We start from the raw sequence: 18,580 nt of genomic DNA on the forward strand, positions 1-18,580 counted from the left end.
AAGGCACGGCACGGGACGGAGGCAAGGAGGCAAGGCACGGGACGGAGGCTCGGGACACAGGTAGGCTGGACACACACACACACACACACACACACACACACACATGGATGGAGACACACACACACAGGGATGGATGGATGGAGACACACACACACAGGGATGGATGGATGGATGGATGGATGGAGACACACACACACAGGGATGGATGGATGGATGGACACACACACACACAGGGATGGATGGACGGACACACAGGGATGGACGGACACACAGGGATGGACGGACACACAGGGATGGACGGACACACACACAGGGATGGATGGACGGACACACAGGGATGGACGGACACACAGGGATGGACGGACACACAGGGATGGACGGACACACACACAGGGATGGACAGGCATGTCTCACCCTCGGCTTATACACGAGTCAATAAGTTTGCCAGTTTTTTTGGGGGTAAATTGGGGGCCTCGGCTTATATTCGGGTCGGCCTATACTCGAGTATATACGGTATGTAACCTTAGTATTCTCTTCTTCGGCCGGCGGTTCACTTTTCCGATAAGAGTTGTCTCTGTGGTGGATTTGCCGCGAGATCACTTTTAAAAAAAAAAAAATCGGCGGTGGGAGAGGGGCCCCCCTCCTGCCACGCTCTGCTGCCCTCCACCGCTTAACAGGGCCGTCAGAAGCGGTGATTGGATCTTCACCCTTGCTGGGTGGGTATGATGACGAGTGAGAGGAAGATGGCCACCACCCGCCTCTATAACATTGCAGGGGCAGAAGCGACGTCAAAACGTCACTTCCGTGCATAGCTCTGAAAGGGCCATTTTTTATTTTTTTAAATGACAAAAACCTTTTTTTTTTAAATTGCATTTTAGTGTAAATATGAGATCTGAGGGCTTTTTGACCCCGGATCTCATATTTTAGAGGTCCTGTCATGCTTTTTTTCTATTACAAGGGATGTTTTCATTCCTTGTAATATGAATAAAAGTGACACTTTTTTTTTATAAAAAAAAAAAGTGTAAAAATAAAACGGTAAAAAAAAAAAAAAAAAAAAAAGCGCCCGTTCCACAGAGCTCTTGTGCAGAAGCAAACGCATACGTGAGTTCCCCATTGAAAATGTCTGTTTGATGACGAAACGTGCCTGGAGGAAGGCACGTAGTGACATCACCACGCCATCCGAATAGGACAGGCTCTGTGTGTGTATGCCGGCCGGCATTTTCGTTAAAACTGCATTTTACCGATCTGCTTTTGTAAGTGCAACTTTTAAGAATAAATTTTGAAAATATTTTGAACGTATTACGCTATGGTAGTCCGTCTCTCTTTCCGGAGCCATTTATGACAGCGTATGGACCTTGTTTGGTGGACGTAGCTCTTAAGTGTATGTGGCCCTGATCCGAGGTGTGGACATCTGCAAGCTTAGAGGCCCTAGGCTGGGTTTAGCCAATCGCTTTTAAATGCTTGCTATTTGGTAAGCACAATCTACTTCTATGGTGATCGGGCACACTTTTGGATTTCATGCATGTGCACTGCGGTGTTCATTAATCAGAGACTTTAATACATCTTTACCGTATATACTAGAGTATAGGTCAACCCGAATATAAGCCGAGGCCTGCCATTTACCACAAAAAAACTTGGAAACTTATTGACTCGTGTATAAGCCGAGGGTGAGACATCCCTGTGTCCATCCCTGTGTCCATTCCTGTGTCCCGTCCGTCCCTGTGTCCCGTCCCTGTGTCCCGTCCCTGTGTCCCGTCCCTGTGTCCCGTCCCTGTGTCCCGTCCCTGTGTCCCGTCCCTGTGTCCCGTCCCTGTGTCCCGTCCCTGTGTCCCGTCCCTGTGTCCCGTCCCTGTGTCCCGTCCCTGTGTCCCGTCCCTGTGTCCCGTCCCTGTGTCCCGTCCCTGTGTCCCGTCCCTGTGTCCCGTCCATCCCTGCCTACCTGTGCCAATCTGCAGCCTCTGTGTGCCATGCTCTCCTCGTCTGACAGACGGCGGCCATTCCTCTGTTCAAAAGCCGCGCCTCCCTGTCTGTGATAGGAGGAACACTCAATTTCCCAGCAGTCAGTGTTCCGCCTATCACGGACATCCTCTCATCCTCGTCCGTAGTATGAGAATGAGCGGATGTCCGTGATAGGCGGAACACTGACTGCTGGGAAATTGAGTGTTCCGCCTATCACAGACAGGGAGGCGCGGCTTTTGAATAGTAGAATGGCCGCCGTCTGTCTGCACGACACGCTGATCGGGCAGGCAGACGGCGATGACTCGAGTATAAGCCGAGGGGGGCACTTTCAGCCTCAAAAAAGAGGCTGAAAATCTTGGCTTATACTCGAGTATATACGGTATATGCCTGTGACTACGATTTTGGCTACAATTGGTTTGGCACAGTATATGGACTATTTTTATTTAATTGAATTTTTTTTTTTCATAGCACAGCTTTTTTTGATTTTATGCATACGTGAGTAGTGCCCACACATGAAAACGGTGTTCAAACCACACGTAAGGTATCTCCACGATTGGTAGCGTGAGAACAATAATTCTAGCCCTAGACTTCCTTTGTAACTTAAAACACGCAACCTGTACAATTTTTTTAAACGTCGCCTAGAGGTTTTTTTTTAGTAAAAGTTTGTCACCATTCCACGAGCGGGCGCAATTTTGAAGCGTGACATGTTGGGTATTAATTTACTCGGTGTAACATTATCTTTCACAATATAAAAAAAAAAAATTGGGCTAACTTTACTATTTTATTTTTTAATTAAAAAAAGTGTATTTTTTCTCCAAAAAAAAGTGCGTTTGTAAGACCGCTGCGCAAATATGGTGTGACAGAAAGTATTGCAACAACCGCCATTTCATTCTCTAGGCTGTTAGAATAAAAATGTATAATGTTCGGGGGTTCTAAGTAATTTTATATCAAAAAAAAAAAAAAAGTTTTTAACACATCTCAAAAAGAGGCTTGGTCCTTAAGCGGTGAAGCTACCATGTACTTAGCCCATATGTTTCAGTACTTAGTACAACAATGTTTCTGCAAACAAAGCTGGCGATTTACTTTTAAACCTCCTGTACAGCCAAGGCCTTATGCTACCAATACACAGAAATACAAATACACAGATATCCAGAAAGAATACATACCAGAAGACATTTCCTCCTATACAGCTCAATGAGCTTCCCATCTACTCCACGGTTTGCTCCAATACTCGACAAAGCACTGTTACTTTGATAAGCATGCACAAGGTAGGTGAGGGCCTCCTGGCATCTAACAAAAGGAAGAGTCACATTGAATAAGAATATGTATTATTTTGGATCAGTTACAGGACAAAAATGCATGTGCAGGGGTATTTTGTGATCTATTTGTGGCAGCACAGTGGTTAGCACTTCCACGTGCCAGCACTAGGGTTGTCCGTTTGATTCCCAACCATGGCACTACCTACCTGGAGTTTGGATGATGTTCTTGTTCCTGCCTGGGTTTTCTTCAGGTGCTCTAGTTTCTTCCGACACTCCAAAGACAAGCTGGTGGGTTAAAGTGTTTGTAAACACTTACAACACACTTTGACCTACAGGTAAGCCTAGATTAAGGCTCACCTGTAGGTCCAAGAAATATCTCCTAAACCTACACGGTTTAGGAGATATTTGGCGAAAGACAGGCACTGCTGTCTACGGCGCATGCGCTGAAGACAGCGGCGCACAGGCGCACTGAGCGCGGCACCGTCAACGACGAAGATGCCGCGCGTGGCAGCTCCCGTGTGCATGCGCGGGAGTGACGTCATCGCGGCTTCGCCGAATGACAGCGGCGGAGGAGCGAGACCCACCGAGAAGATGGATGCGCCGGACTACAGGGGACAGCGGTTACATCGCTGGCTCCTGTGTCAGGTAAGTGACACATAATGGACTACTATGCGATGCACAGTAGTCCATTATGCTTTGCCTTTGCAGGGAATGAAAGAGGAAGTAAACTCATCAGGGTTTTCTTCTTCTTTAATTGGCTCCTGTCTAAATTGGCCCTAATATATGTATATTTGACAGAGTTAGGGACCTGCGATTGTAAGCTCCTTGAGGGCAGGGACTGATGAGAATGTACAAAATATATGTAAGTTGTTGGTGCTATACGAGTTCTAGAAAACCAAAAACTGAGCTTTGCACTGGAAAATGTGTGTAAAACAATAAAATGTGCAAAAAGGAAACAGCAGCACTCACAGGATACCCCAAATACTCAGATATCACACCAATATAAACGCTTAATATGTTGCGCTGTTAATTGCATGTAAACCATACAAAATTATACAAATAGTCCTCAAAGTTTTAGTAAAAATTGTGAATACAACCACTTGTGACATCCAATGTTAAAAAGTCTCCTTCACCAACCACTCTAAAAACCATCACCAATAAAGATCGCTTACTAGAGCCCAAGACCCCGCATTACAGAAGTCCAACACCGAAGTTTCCCCAAGCATGTCGAATAATGGATTCTCAAAACAATCATCCAGCAGTATGCAGACTGATCTCAGACAAGAGGAAGAAGAGGAGACCTAATGGTGTAGTAGATTATATTCTCACAGGAGTAGAAGTAGTAACAACATAAATCACAAACATCCTCGCCGGAGCACGCCAGTGTGATGACGTTATCACTAGGCCCTGCTCTGACGTGCATCGTTCCACAGAACGTCTCCTGAGAGTTCAGTCAACCCTCCGATGACTTTCTTTGGAATGAAACGCGTTAAAGGCATGGTCCGGCAAAGCCGTTTTCTGTTATTACTTCTACTCGTGAGAGTATGACATACATTTTATTAAAATGGTCTTACTATACTACACTATGAGGTCTCCTCCCTTCCTTACTCTTGTCTGAGATCAATCGGCATACTGCTGAATGATCCATTACCCTGCATGCTGGGACAGCGCAACACATTATAAAGGTTCTATACAAGTACCTGAAAAAATAAATTAATATAATAATCTAAAAACAGCTACTTACTTCCCCTTCTGGTACAGCTCTAGTCCTGTTAGAAGATAGACAGACACCTTGCGAAACTGGCTGTAATCTTCGTGCCACTTCTGTACAAAAGGAAGACAGACTATTAAATTTCACACGAGACTTCACATATTGAGAGCTGAAACTTTGTAGGCAAAGAGCACAAGAACCCTAACTCACTGACATTTAGTTGCTAAAGTGCTGTGTATTATAAAGAATTGCTGCCTGCATTTTTTTTTTTTTATAAAAGCAGAGCATTACTCCCTTTTTATTATCCTTTGTATCTCTGTGCTGCTCAGTTCCTGCAGCAATTTTGTCTACATACAATGACTCCAGTGATGGCTGCATGGCTTTTTTCACAGAAGAATTCTTGACGACAACAGTGCATCCCACCTCTATGAAGGAGTTCAAATAACCACTTGTAGTCTCCATAAGAAGCCCTGCCTGGCATGGAGAGGGGCTGATTTTTCTTAGCTACAGTTTTACTTTCACTTACAGGTCTTCTCCCGTCTCAAGCCAGTGAAAGCTGAAGAAGCACACTGATAAGCTGTATCTCTGCTGTGTCCCATCGGTATGCTCCTTGTAATATTATATATATATATATATATATATATATATATATATATATATATATATATATATATATATATATATATAAAAATGTATATATCACAAACACGATATATACTATATATGCCCCTTGTTCAGTATACCTAATTGGCTCCTTGTGCTGCTTCTCCCTCCCCCGTGTGAGCTCAACAATACAGAAGTCTACCAGAGGATAATAAGCCTAATTCAGGTACTTGCACTGCTTTCAATAAAAAAAAAAAGAAATGTAATGTATTAATCATTACAGAGGTGCATTCATTTGAGTCTTTAACCACTTACAGACCGGACCATTTTGCTGGTCAAAGACCAGACCCCTTTTTGCGATTTGGCACTGCGTCGCTTTAACTGACAATTGCGCAGTCGTGCGACGTGGCTCCCAAACAAAAAATGACGTCCTTTTTTTCCCCACAAATAGAGCTTTCTTTTGGTGGTATTTGATCACCTCTGCGGTTTTTATTTTTTGCGCTATAAACAAAAATAGAGCGACAATTTTGAAAAAAAAAAAAAAAAAGCATTATTTTTTACTTTTTGTTATAATAACTATCCCCCAAAAATATATAAAAAAAACATTTTTTTTCCCTCAGTTTAGGCCGATACGTATTCTACATATTTTTGGTAAAAAAAAAAAAAAAAAAAAAAAATAAATCGCTATAAGCGATTATTGATTGGTTTGCGCAAAAGTTATAGCGTTTACAAAATAGGGATAGTTTTATGGCATTTTTATTAATAATTTTTTATTATTTTTTTTTTTTACTAGTAATGGCGGCGATCAGCGATTTTTATTGTGACTGCGACATTGTGGCGGACACATCGGACATTTTTGACACATTTTTGGGACCATTGTCATTTCTACAGTAATCACTGCTATATAAATGCACTGATTCCTGTGTAAATGACACTGGCAGTGAAGGGGTTAACCAGTGGGTGGCAGTGTAGGGGTTAAGTGTTCCTAGGGGTGTGTTGCTAACTGTGGGGGGGGTTGGGCTTTCATTTAGTGAACACTGATCTCTGCTCCAATCACATGGAGCAGAGATCAGCGTCACTAGTTGCTAGGCAGAATGGAGAAATGCTGTTTACACGGCATTTCCTCCATTCAGCCGTCCCGTGAGATGATCGCGGGTATGCCCGCGGCGATCGAGTCCGCGGGACCCGCAACCAGACTCACGGGGGTCTTGACCGGCACGAGAGCGCGCTCGCGATGGCAGGGCGGCATTGAAGATTGGACGTACCTGTACGCCAATATGCCTGCCCGTGCCATTCTGCCGACGTACATCGGCGTGCGCTGGTCGGGAACCGGTTAATATCTGCTCAGAGTTTCATAAATCAACTGAAATAGGTATACATGGCACACACAAATCAATAAAAAGGCAGCGGCAATAAAGACAATATGCATAAAAACTTAACCTGGTACAGTTTCATATCCATGTCACTTGGACCAATCTCTTTTAGCTTCGCTTGAGCTACCTTCATAATGCTTATGGATCTGAAAAAGGAAATCAAGAGATTAACAAACAATGAATTGAAATAATTTATTACGCATTGGTGTGGCTTTTTGACGCAGAAAGGCCTTTATGTTACAGGACCTATATGAAAAGTGCATACAGGTCTTGTATCAACTGGAAGTGATGTCAGGTCATCACTTCTGGGTTACTGCCGCAGAGAGCCGATTAAAGCCAATCCGAGCTTTGTTCGCAGGTATCATCCCGGTTTAACCAATCGAAGGCTAGCTGGTCAGGAAGTGGATATTGGCATTTTCGGGGGTATTTACTCGTGAAAATACACCGATACCGAAAACCGATATCGGAAGTGACGTCACCTTGGGCGGAGCTTGGGAATCGGATAAGGTTGCGGCCTCTCCACACGGCAGTGAGTGCATTTCCCTCATGACGTGTTTTGCTACTGGTGCTGCGTCTGCTACCCCACATGGCGAGCGTCCTCCTTACCCCATGTCCCCTCATGGTGGGCGGTGAGTGCTCTTCTCTATTTCTAACTGCTGCTTGCTTTCTACTTATGTGTCCCGCAGCTGGTGATTGCTGTACAGTACTACTAGCTTATATCAACTGCCTAACATGGTACTGTGCTGTTTTTGCTTCTCCTCATGCCTAAACATTGTGAACGTGCAATGCACATGACATGTCATTGATGACATTGACATTTTTTATACAACATGTTCTGTGCAATTTGCGCTTTAACAGCTTTGTGTCCAGCAAACAAACATGTTTTCTTTCATAATGTCTTTTGACTGCATTTTAATTCCTCATATTATGGCGAAATAACCAAAATCAGGTATCGGTAATTGGTATCGGCGAGTACATGATGTCAAGTATCGGTACTCGGTGTCAAAAAAGTGGCATCGGTGCATCCCTAGTATTAGAGTAAAAAAATTTCTACATACAAAAGGTCACATTAGATTGCCCCAAGAGCAAAACATTGCCTGTGCTACGGCCCAAATACTACAGAGGCCATTACAGTCATAAGGAGGGGGCTGTAAAGAGAAAACATATTGAAACCGTTGACAGAACCCTTACCTCTAAGAATTATTCCAATCCTTTATTTAAAAAAAAACAGACCAGACCCCATTTAACCTTGTAGCAAAGATTAACAGGCATGGTGGAATGCTGCATCTATGAAATTCTAAAGCCGGTCATAGATGCAGGGACCAGCCGAGATTCCAACCATCTATGGGCAGGCCAATTGTACCCAAGTCAATCCATTGATCAGCTTATGTACAGCCAGCATGTTGGATTTCTACCATGTGATTGCCAGCCGGCTATAGTCGCTAGCAATACTCATTGTGTTCTCCCAGCAGGGAAGGCTCCCCGTGTTCCCCCACCAAGAGAACACAATCGTTCCGTGGGAGAAAATTTCCTCATCAACACTGACTGCGTTGATGTGGGGAAACCATTTTCTTTAATGCAACCCATGGTTGCAGGAAAGAAATCTGCATAATCTATGTCTTGCCATAAAGCAGTGATGGCGAACCTTGGCACCCTAGATGTTTTGGAACTACATTTCCCACGATGCTCCACTACACTTCAAAGTGCAGGAGCATCATGGGAAATGTAGTTCCAAAACATCTGGGGTGCCAAGGTTCGCCATCACTGCCATAGAGTAATGTCTAAATGAAGACAGACATAAGTGAGGAGTCATCCAAACAAAAAAGACAAATGTATAATGGTTGGGCAATGGTCAAAGGCAGCCCAAACTATATGTGCGTTTATGCGAGGGGGCCATTTGTAGCGCGTCACAGGAAAGCATCTATAAACCGTAAACTGACCATTGTAAAGCAAGACATATTAGCACTTCAACAATGGAAGCATAAAAAATGTCTAGACTCGTTCTACTCACCGCTCATCATAGCTGAGATTCTTATCTGCAAACTGTTCCAGCAATGTGCGCTCAATCACACGTTGCGGGGCCTTATTCTGAAAGAAGTAGACCAGCACATGCTGCAAGCGAGGGTCACTGGATGGAGAGGGCTGCTCCTCGGCAAGTTTGCAGAGTCGGGAATATTCTTCATGGAATGCCTACAAAGAACTCCAGCTGTTAAAAGAGCTTCTCAATACCATTCAAATGTAAATGCATTTTAGTCACTGGATATCTAGCATTAAGTGTATGGAAGCTGCCATTGGGTCACAGTGCGGTTGCGGAGTTTGCATATCTTAACATCGAATAAAATTCAACAAAAATCAAATGGCACCAAAACTGCATAAAAAGCCTCAAATCTTTATATTAAAATTTGCAACATCCCAAACATAAAAACCAGACACACACACACACACACACCTGTGTTATGTGATTTATATATCACAACAGGAGAAGGAGATTAAATATAGCGATCAGCATGTGTACCAGGAATAGCTTTACAAATAAGATCATACTTCATAGCCCAAGATTATACAAGGTTAAATCTCCAAGTATCACACAGCACTCATTACTATATGTATAATACCCAATCTGAAAGTAAATGTGATCCCTAAATAAATGACATTTAGTTTGCCAGAACCCCAGGTATTAAAGTGGCTGTAAACCTCAGACATGAAAAACAAACAAAACGTTATCCCTCTATAGTGCATTCTTGTCTCAACCCAGACTCCAAGAAAAAAAAAAAATAGTGACAGGGGAGGGACCTTCAGCTGATTGGCTCTGTTCCTGTGCACTTCCCCAATCAGCTCTCATAGCTCTCCTCTCTCTGCTGTGTGTAATTTCAGCTCTCCACCCTGTTTTCTGACAGCTCAGACACATTTTATGAATTCTGGACATGAAAGCTGTAGGAGAAGAGAAGACAGCAGATAAACAGCTACAACTTGGGTAGAAGGATTTGTTTAAATTCGTTATAAACCCTTACAAACCACTTTGACCTACAGGCAAGCCTAGATTAAGGCTTACCTCTAGGTTCAAGAAATATCTCCTAAACCTACACGGTTTAGGAGATATTTACAACAAGACAGCCACCGCTGTCTACGGTGCATGCATAGACAGCGGTCCCTGCAAAGGTAAAGCATAGTAGTCCATTATGCTTTAACTTTGCAGGGAGACAAAGAGGAAGTAAACCCATCAGGGTTCATTTCCTCTTTAATATCTCTGTTATCACGTGAGGCCAGTCACTTCACTGGGTATATGTAAGGATTTACAACCACTTTCATGAAGAAGTGTGGGATAGCCAAAACAAAACAAAAAAACAAACAAAAAAAAACACATTTATACTCACCTACATCTACAGTGCCCTGAAAACCTATTCATACCCCTTGACATTTCCCACATTTTGTCATGTTACAACCAAAAACAAATGTATTTTATTGGGAGTTTATGTGAAAAAACAACACAAAGTGACACAAAATGTGGAAGGAAAATGATAAATGGTTTTCAATTTTTTTTTACAAATATGTGAAAAGTGTGGGGGGTACATTTGTACGGCGCCCCCCGGAGTCTATACTTTGTTGAACCTCCTTTCACTGCAATTACAGCTGCAAGTCTTTTTGGGGATGTCTCTACCAGCTTTGCACATCTAGAGAGGGACATTTCTGCCCATTCTTCTTTGCACAATAGCTCAAGCTCTGTCAGATTGGATGGAGAGCGTCTGTGAACAGCAATTTTCAAGTCTTGCCACAGATTCTCAATTGGATTTAGGTCTGGACTTTGGCCATTCCAACACATAAATATGGTTTAGACACAAAGCATTCTATTGTAGCTCTGGCTGTATGTTTAGTGTCGTTGTCCTGCTGGAAGGTGAACCTCCACCCCGGTCTCAAGTCTTTTGCAGACTCTAATGCCGGGTACAAACAGTCGAACCTTCCAATGACAAAATCTGTCTGATTTTGGCACAAACTTGTCTTGCATACACACGGTCGCACAAAGTTGTCGGAAAAGCTGATCGTTCAGAACGAGGTGACGTACAACGGGACTATGAAGAGGCCAGTAGCCAATAGCTTTCGTCTAGCAATTTATTCTGAGCATGTGTGGCACTTTGTCCATCGGAATTGTCTACACACGATCGGAATTTAAATGAACGGATTTTGTTGTCGGAAAATGTTAGATCCGGCTCTCAAATTTTGTGTGTCAAATTCCGACGGAAAAAAGACCAATGGAGTCCACACACATTTTCCGACAACACAATCCGATCACACATTTTCCATCAGAAAGTCCAACCGTGTGTACAGGGCATTAAAGGTTTTCCTCTAAGATTGCCCTGTATTTGGCTCCATCCATCTTCTCATCAACTTAAACCAGCTTCCCTGTCCCTGCTTAAGAAAAGCATCCCCACAACATGATGCTGCCACCACCATGTTTCACGGTGGGGATGGTGTGTTCAGGGTAATGTGCAGTGTTAGCTTTCCGCCACACATAGCGTTTTGCTTTTAGGCCAAGTAGTAAAATGCTGGTCTCATACAACCAGAGAACCTTCTACCACCTTTGCTGTCCCCCACATGGCTTCTCACAAACTGAAAATTGGACGTATCGCTTTCTTTGAACAATTACTTTCTTCTTGCCACTCTTCCATAAAGGCCAGATTTGTGGAGTACACGACTAAGTCTGGGTTCACATATGAGCACACAGCGGCTCACAGCAGGAGCAAAGTGCGTCCTCGCTCACCGTTTCAGGTCCAATTTCAGCCCGAATTTTTGGCTGTATTCAGATCAAAAGACGCACAGGGCTCCTGTGCAAATCACTCCAGAGCTGCTGCGGAGAGATGAGAGCCGGTCATAATCTCCTACTGTGTGAACCCAGCCTTATAGTTGTCCTGTGGTCAGATTCTCCCACCTGAGCTGTGGATCTCTGTAGCTCCTCCAGGGTTACCATGGGCCTCTTGGCTCTTCTCTGATGAATGCTCTTCTTGCCAGGCCTGTCAGTTTAGGTGGACGGCCATGTCTTGGTAGGTTTGCAGTTGTGCCATATGCTCTCCATTTTCGGATGGTGAATTGAACAGAGCTCTGTGTGATGTTCAAAACTTTGGGATTGTTTTTTGTTTGTTTTGTTTTTTATAATCTAACTCTGCTTTAAACTTCTCCACAACTTTATCCCTGACCTGTCTTATGTATTCCCTGGCCTTCATGATGCTGTCTGTTTGCTAAGGCTAGCCATACACTATACATATTTCTTGTTCAAATTTTTTAACCACTTGCTTACTGGGCACTTAAACCCCCCTCGGTCCCCGACCAATTTTCAGCTTTCAGCGCTGATGCACTTTGAATGACAATTGCGCGGGCATACAACACTGTACCCAAATGACATTTTTATAATTTTTTTCCCACAAATAGAGCTTTCTTTTGGTGGTATTTAGTTACAGCTCAGAGTTTTATTTTTTGCTAAACAAACAAAAAAAGATGCAAAAAAAAAAAAAAAAAAATCATGTTTTAATAGTTTGTTATAAAATTTTGCAAACGGGTCATTTTTCTCCTTCATTGAAGTGCGCTGATTAGGCGGCACTGATAGGCTGCATTGGTGGGCACTGATGGGCTGCATTGGTGGGCACTGATAGGCTGCACTGGTGGGCATTGATAGGCATAGTTAAGGCGGCACTAATAGGCACAGATAAGGCGGCACTGATGGGCAAAGATGGGCACAGATAAGATGGCACGGATGGGTGGCACGGATGGGCACTGATAGATGGGACTGATGGGCACTGATAGGTGGCACTGCTGGGCACTGATGGGCGGCACTGGGGTGCAGCACCTTTGAGGCAGATTGTGGGCACTGTGGGTGGCACTGTGGGCACTGCTGGGTGGCACTGACGGGGGGCACTTACTTTTATTCAGGATGGCACTGCAGGGGGCAGGTGGGCACTGGCAGGGGGCAGGTGGTCGCTTGTATTGCTGGCCTTGATCGGGACTGATGTCCCGATCACGGCCGCCGGTGATCGGCTTTTTTTTTTCTCCTCGCGCTATCAGCGCGAGGAGGAATAATAGCCGATTACCGGCTCCGTTCTATCACATGATCAGCTGTCATTGACTGACAGCTGATCACGTGATAAGGGGTCGGGATCGACCCCTTGCACGGATCGGTTATCAGGCGAGTCTCATGGACTCTCCGATCACAGAGCGCGCCGCGCGTGCCCCTCAGGGGGCGCGCAGGCCGCTCGTGCACGGGACGACGTCAATAGACGTAGTCCCGGAAAAGTAGGTCCGCGTTAATGCCGTCATTTGGCAATAGCGCGGATCCCAAGTGGTTAATTTAACTTCAACTCTGTAGTGCAAGGGCCTGCCTGACTGCATACACATTGAAAGTGTTTAGGTTTGGCCTCATATTATATGGTTTTGGTAAATCTAAGGGAAAATTTAATAAGAAAATTGTATAATGTATGGCCAGCTTAAGGTTCTCTAACAAACCTCTGAGGGCTTCGCAGAACAGCTGTATTTATACAGAGATTAAATTACACACAGGTGGACTCCATTTACTAGTTAGGTGACATCTGAAGGCAATTGGTTCCAGTAGTTTTTTTTTTTTAGTTAGGGGTATGAATACAAATGTATGCCATGCTTTTCAGATATTTGTAAAACATTTTGAAAACCATTTATCCTTTTCCTTCCACTTCACAATTATGTGCCACTTTGTGTTGGTCAAACACACAAAATCTTAATAAAATACATTTACATTTTTAGTGGGAACAGGACAAAACGTGGAACATTTCAAGGGGTATGAATACTTTTTCAAGGCACTGTATATGGCTGCAGCATCAGTCTGATGCTGCAGCTGTCCCCGCTCTCTGCTCAGTGAATATGAAGACCCCGTTCTCTGAAAACTAAGAACTGGGCGGTCAGCAGGCACGTGATCCCTCAGTTCTCAGTCTTCGCTGAGAAGAGAGAGCGGTTACTGTTAGTCACCAGCCCTCTGCTCTGACCCTCCAGTGCTCACTGGAGCGCCGAGTTAGAGAGGAGGCAGGAGCGGTTGATTCAGGCTCTCAGCGGTGCACTGAGAGGCTGAGCCAGCTGCCTGTCAGGCTTCTGGAAGGATCCTGACATTATTGGCAGGATCCCTACAGAGCCTGGACTGCCTCTAATGTCAGCTGACAGCAAGCTTTAGCTCATTGTCAGCTGAATCTGGGTCACAGGAGTTCAGAAATAAGGGCACTCCTGTGAGAAGAAAAAGTATGGCCAAAAAAAGCTCTGACCATACTTCTCTTTAAAAGGACTGGCTTTTCTTTTATAAAATACTGTATTTCGCGGCGTATAACACACTTTTTCCCTCTGAAAATAGAGGTCAAATCAGGGGCGTGTGTTATATAATGACAGCGTACCTCGCAGGGGGGCCGAGCACCGCTGGAATTCACAGAGCCATCATCTCCTCTCCACTCGGCTCTCACGTCATATACACACACACACACACACACACACACACACACAATCCAGTCTCCGCCACCAGCATTGGACCAGTGTTCTGCCTATCACATGAGCTGGTCCAATGCTGATGGCGGAGGCGGGACTGTGTGTGACGTGAGAGCAGAGTGGAGAGGAGATGACGGTGATTTCCCGATGTTCAGGCTGCTTTTATGAGAGAAGCGAGGCTGAAAATTTGTTAAAAAACATGGCATTAATGGGCTGCAGATGGACATTAATCAGGCTGCAGATGAGCACTGACCCTTAATTTGCTTCTTTTTTTGTTGTTTATTTAACCGTATCCGGACCAGCTGCCGCAGTTTTACTGCGGCATGCTGGCTCCCCTGCGTGAAATCACTTTACCGTATGCGATCTCGTGGGGTCTGGATAGCAGGCGCGCGCACACCCCCATTGCACAGCGGGGGTGCTGATGCTCGTGGCCGAAGGTCGCTATGATCGCGGGCCACGAGCGATCGTGACCAGGAGACACAGAACAGGGACAAGTGTGTGTAAACACACACTTCCCTGTTCTGTTTTGACAGGAGTGACAGATCGTGTGTTCCTATTAGCTAGGAACCATGATCTGTCACTTCCTATAGTTAGTCACCTCCCCCTTTATTTAAAATCCCTGCCTAGGGAAAATAGTTAATCCTTTCCCTGCCAGTGACATTTTTACAGTAATCAGTGCATTTTTATTGCATTGATCGCTGTATTAATGCCAATGGTTCCAAAATGTGCCAAAATTGTCCGATGTATCTGCCATGTCACAATAAAAAAAATAATAATAATAATATCGCAGTAATAATAAAATCACAGATAGCCGCCATTACTAATAAAAAAAAAAAAAAAAAATGCTACAAATCTATCCCCTACTTTGTAGATGCTATAACTTTTGCGCAAACCAATATATGATTTTTTTTTTTTTTTTTTACCAAAAATATGTAGAAGAATACATATCGTCTTAAACTGAGGAAAAAAATGGTTTATATATTTTTGGGGGATATTTATTATAGCAGTGGTCATCAACCCTGTCCTCAGGGCCCACCAACAGGCCAGGTTTGCAAGATAACTGAAATACATCACAGGTGATATCATTTGCTGCTCAGTGATTGCAGTATTCTAGTCTGCATCTCCCCAAGGTAATACATAAAACCTGGCCTGTTAGTGGGTCCTGAGGACAGGGTTGATGACCACTGTATTAAAGCATAGTAAAAATTTTTTTTTTTTTTTCTAAATTGTTGCTCTTTTTTTGTTTATAGTGCAATAAATAAAAACCGCAGAGGAGATCAAATACCACCAAAATAAAGCTCTATTTGAGAGAGGGGGGGGGGAGACGTCAATTTTGTTTGGGTACAACGTTGCACAACCACGCAATTGTCAGTTAAATTGACGCAGTGCCGAATTGCAAAAAGGGCTCTCGTCAGGAAGGGGGTAAATTCTTCAGGGGCTGAAGTGGTTAAAATTAGGGTGCGTGTTATACGCCGATAAATACGGTACTTGTCTTCAACTTTGTTGCATCCCAGTGCAGCCACTTCCTGTCTACATGCATGTATTTCATTGATCGCTCCATGAATGGGGTTTTCCAATGGTGACAACAGTGGACCATGCCTGTATAACGTGTTGGAATGGCCACATGCCTTCATCACAAGCCCATATCACAGGGGCGACAATGCAGGAGAACAACTGGGGGACAGGAACAGAGGGGTTGTCAAATAGTAAATAAAATGGTAAAAATAAACCTGGAAGCTGATTGGTTGCCTTGAAGAGCTGCACCAGAGTTTGCACCATGCAGTTTTAGTAAATAACACCCCCCCCCCCTTCCCCTCAAGTGTCTGAACAAGGACATTTATGATAGGCACATCATTTAGTACTTTTAATGAAAGCAGCAGATTTCTTCATCTTAAAAAACACGGTAGAAATGCAATTACCACCTTAAAGCTCAAATGAGATTTTAGAGATTGGGTTTATTAAAAACAAAAAATTTTAAAGTTGAACGTCGGCATTGACAAATCAAGTCCTAGTTTGAAAGCTCTCAGTTTAGTTCCTGTTGATGAAATATTAAACTGGATGCTCTCCATTTACATTAAAGGTGTTTTGTACTAAACAGAAGATTAAAAAGAAACCGGAGCATATACAATATATTTGTAATTAGAACTGGAGCTTGCAGTGCTATCGGTGCAAAGAACTCATTAGTATACAAGTATATCTTCTGATTAAATCTTTTGCTTTGCTAAACTTTCATTTTACTTTATTTTTTTTCAAATCTTTATTAAATTTCTTAATTGCAAACAAAACACAAAAAAAAACAAAAAAAAAAAAACACAACAAATCATCATACACATTGAACCAAAGATATAATAGTGCGATTTCCAAAATCGAATGTAAGAATTATTAATGCAAAAAAATAAAATAAAAAACAAATAGATTAATAAAGTAAACCTTGATTCCTTCATTCGCTAATGACCCCAGACAAATTCTCATATGGGAACGCACATATTATACACAATAGCCCCCAGGGGCGTTCGATGTTGTATACGGTTTGCCCAGCCACTTTATCGTACTGACTAGGGCAGCTCCTATTCATGCAAATATCTCTATACAATGGGAGATTATTATTTACCAACTGCTTCCAATACGATATCGTCGGGGGGGCGAGATTTCTTCCAATGCAACGCAATAGCTTTTCTTGCATAGAACAATGCTATATTAGCAAACGCTCGCTCAGACACCGTTGGAAAAATAGTCTCTACCAAACCCAATAGACAGACATTGAGACCAGTAAAGGAGTGGAAGTGATAGAATTCAATAAATCCACCAATTCCACCCAAAAAAAATAGCTATATATGGGCAAGTCCAAAATTTGACTTTATAATTATTTGGTTAATATAGGTATCAGTTTGCTTTCCTTAAAGCGGAGCTACACTGCAACTGGAGTATCAAAATCACAATTTAATTTATTTTTAATATTCAAAGCAAACTCACCGTTTCACGCATTTCTGCAGCTAAGCACTCCCTCCAACCTGCCTAGGGGCAGAGGGATTCCAGAAAGTAAAACCTCAGGAAGTAAGAAACCCCTGTTCTTAATGCATATTGTTAGATAGGTCAATGAGCTTGGAAATTGCCTAGTATTTGACATACATCACCCTGCCAGTGCTCATTGCTGCAATAGACCAGTTATAGGTTGGGCAGTGGCCACTTGCTTGCATTTTCATTATAATCGGTCAAGTAACGCACTGACATCTTTGCTGGCATAGTGCTATGTGCTGGGTGTTCAGTTTGCCCCTGCGCCTTTAAGGAGGGTTGGGCTCCTTCCAGGCCACCTGTCCTCATGAGCATAAAAAAGTGGAGATCTAGAAGTCAGGGTTAGGGGCTACAGAAAACAGGGTGCCTTGACTGGGCCTGTAGCTTATGCATGCATTTGCAAATATGTGCAGGCTTAACCCCTGTTCTTAGCGTATTCGGTTGGTCTCTGGCTGGTTGGCAAGTTTGAGCTTGGAAACTGCCTTGTATTTGAAACACATGAATCATCTGCCCTTACTCAAGATGGCCAATACCCGGAAATGCTAAGGGGGTGTCTTTCAAAGTAATGTCTCAGCAAAATAATGCATGAAGACATGGATGGATGGGGGGAGTTTGGTTTGAATATACAAAACAAATTACCGTATTTATCGGCGTATAACACGCACATTTTAAGAGGGAAGTTTCAGGAAAAAAACTTAAATTTTAAACTTAAATTTTAAATAAAACTATGAAGCAAAATAAGGGTCAGTGCCCACCTGCAGTCTCACCATTGCCATCAATGCAGCCCAATCAATGCCCATCTGCAGCCCCAGAAGGGTCATCAATGCAGCCTCATCAGTCCACATCAATGCAGCCTCACCATTGCAATCAATGCAGCAGCCTCACCATTGCCATCAACCATTCCTGTCCCCTCCAAGGCAGCTAAAATTGAAGTATTGGCATATAACACACACACGCTATTTGCACCCAATTTTCATGGTGAAAAAGTGAGTGTTATACGCCAATAAATACAGTAAATGGTGGTTTTGGCTTGTGGTGCTCAGATGTAACTATTCTAGTGACCGTATGTGACCATAGTGAAAGTGGCTTCAGCATATGGTATGAGCTGTAATGAAACAATGAAAGCGGTTGTATACCCTCAGCAAAAAAAAAAACGGAAAAAAAAAAACCCTGCAAGG

General features: G+C 43.3%; 1 protein-coding gene across 1 annotated transcript in view; it reads right to left on the reverse strand.

Annotated features, from left to right (window-relative positions):
- Positions 1–18,580, reverse strand: part of USP28 (ubiquitin specific peptidase 28) — a gene marked incomplete in the record, with an annotated part of 144,235 nt that overhangs the window by 13,036 nt on the left and 112,619 nt on the right. Inside the window, 4 exon segments of the mRNA XM_077458138.1 lie at positions 3,126–3,249; positions 4,963–5,042; positions 6,973–7,051; positions 8,917–9,095. Coding sequence (XP_077314264.1) covers positions 3,126–3,249; positions 4,963–5,042; positions 6,973–7,051; positions 8,917–9,095 — 462 coding nt within the window.

The sequence above is a fragment of the Lithobates pipiens genome, unplaced genomic scaffold, assembly GCF_037356315.1.
Source record: "Lithobates pipiens isolate NorthernLeopardFrog02 unplaced genomic scaffold, aLitPip1_a1.2 Scaffold_27, whole genome shotgun sequence".
Classification (NCBI taxonomy): Eukaryota; Metazoa; Chordata; class Amphibia; order Anura; family Ranidae; genus Lithobates; species Lithobates pipiens.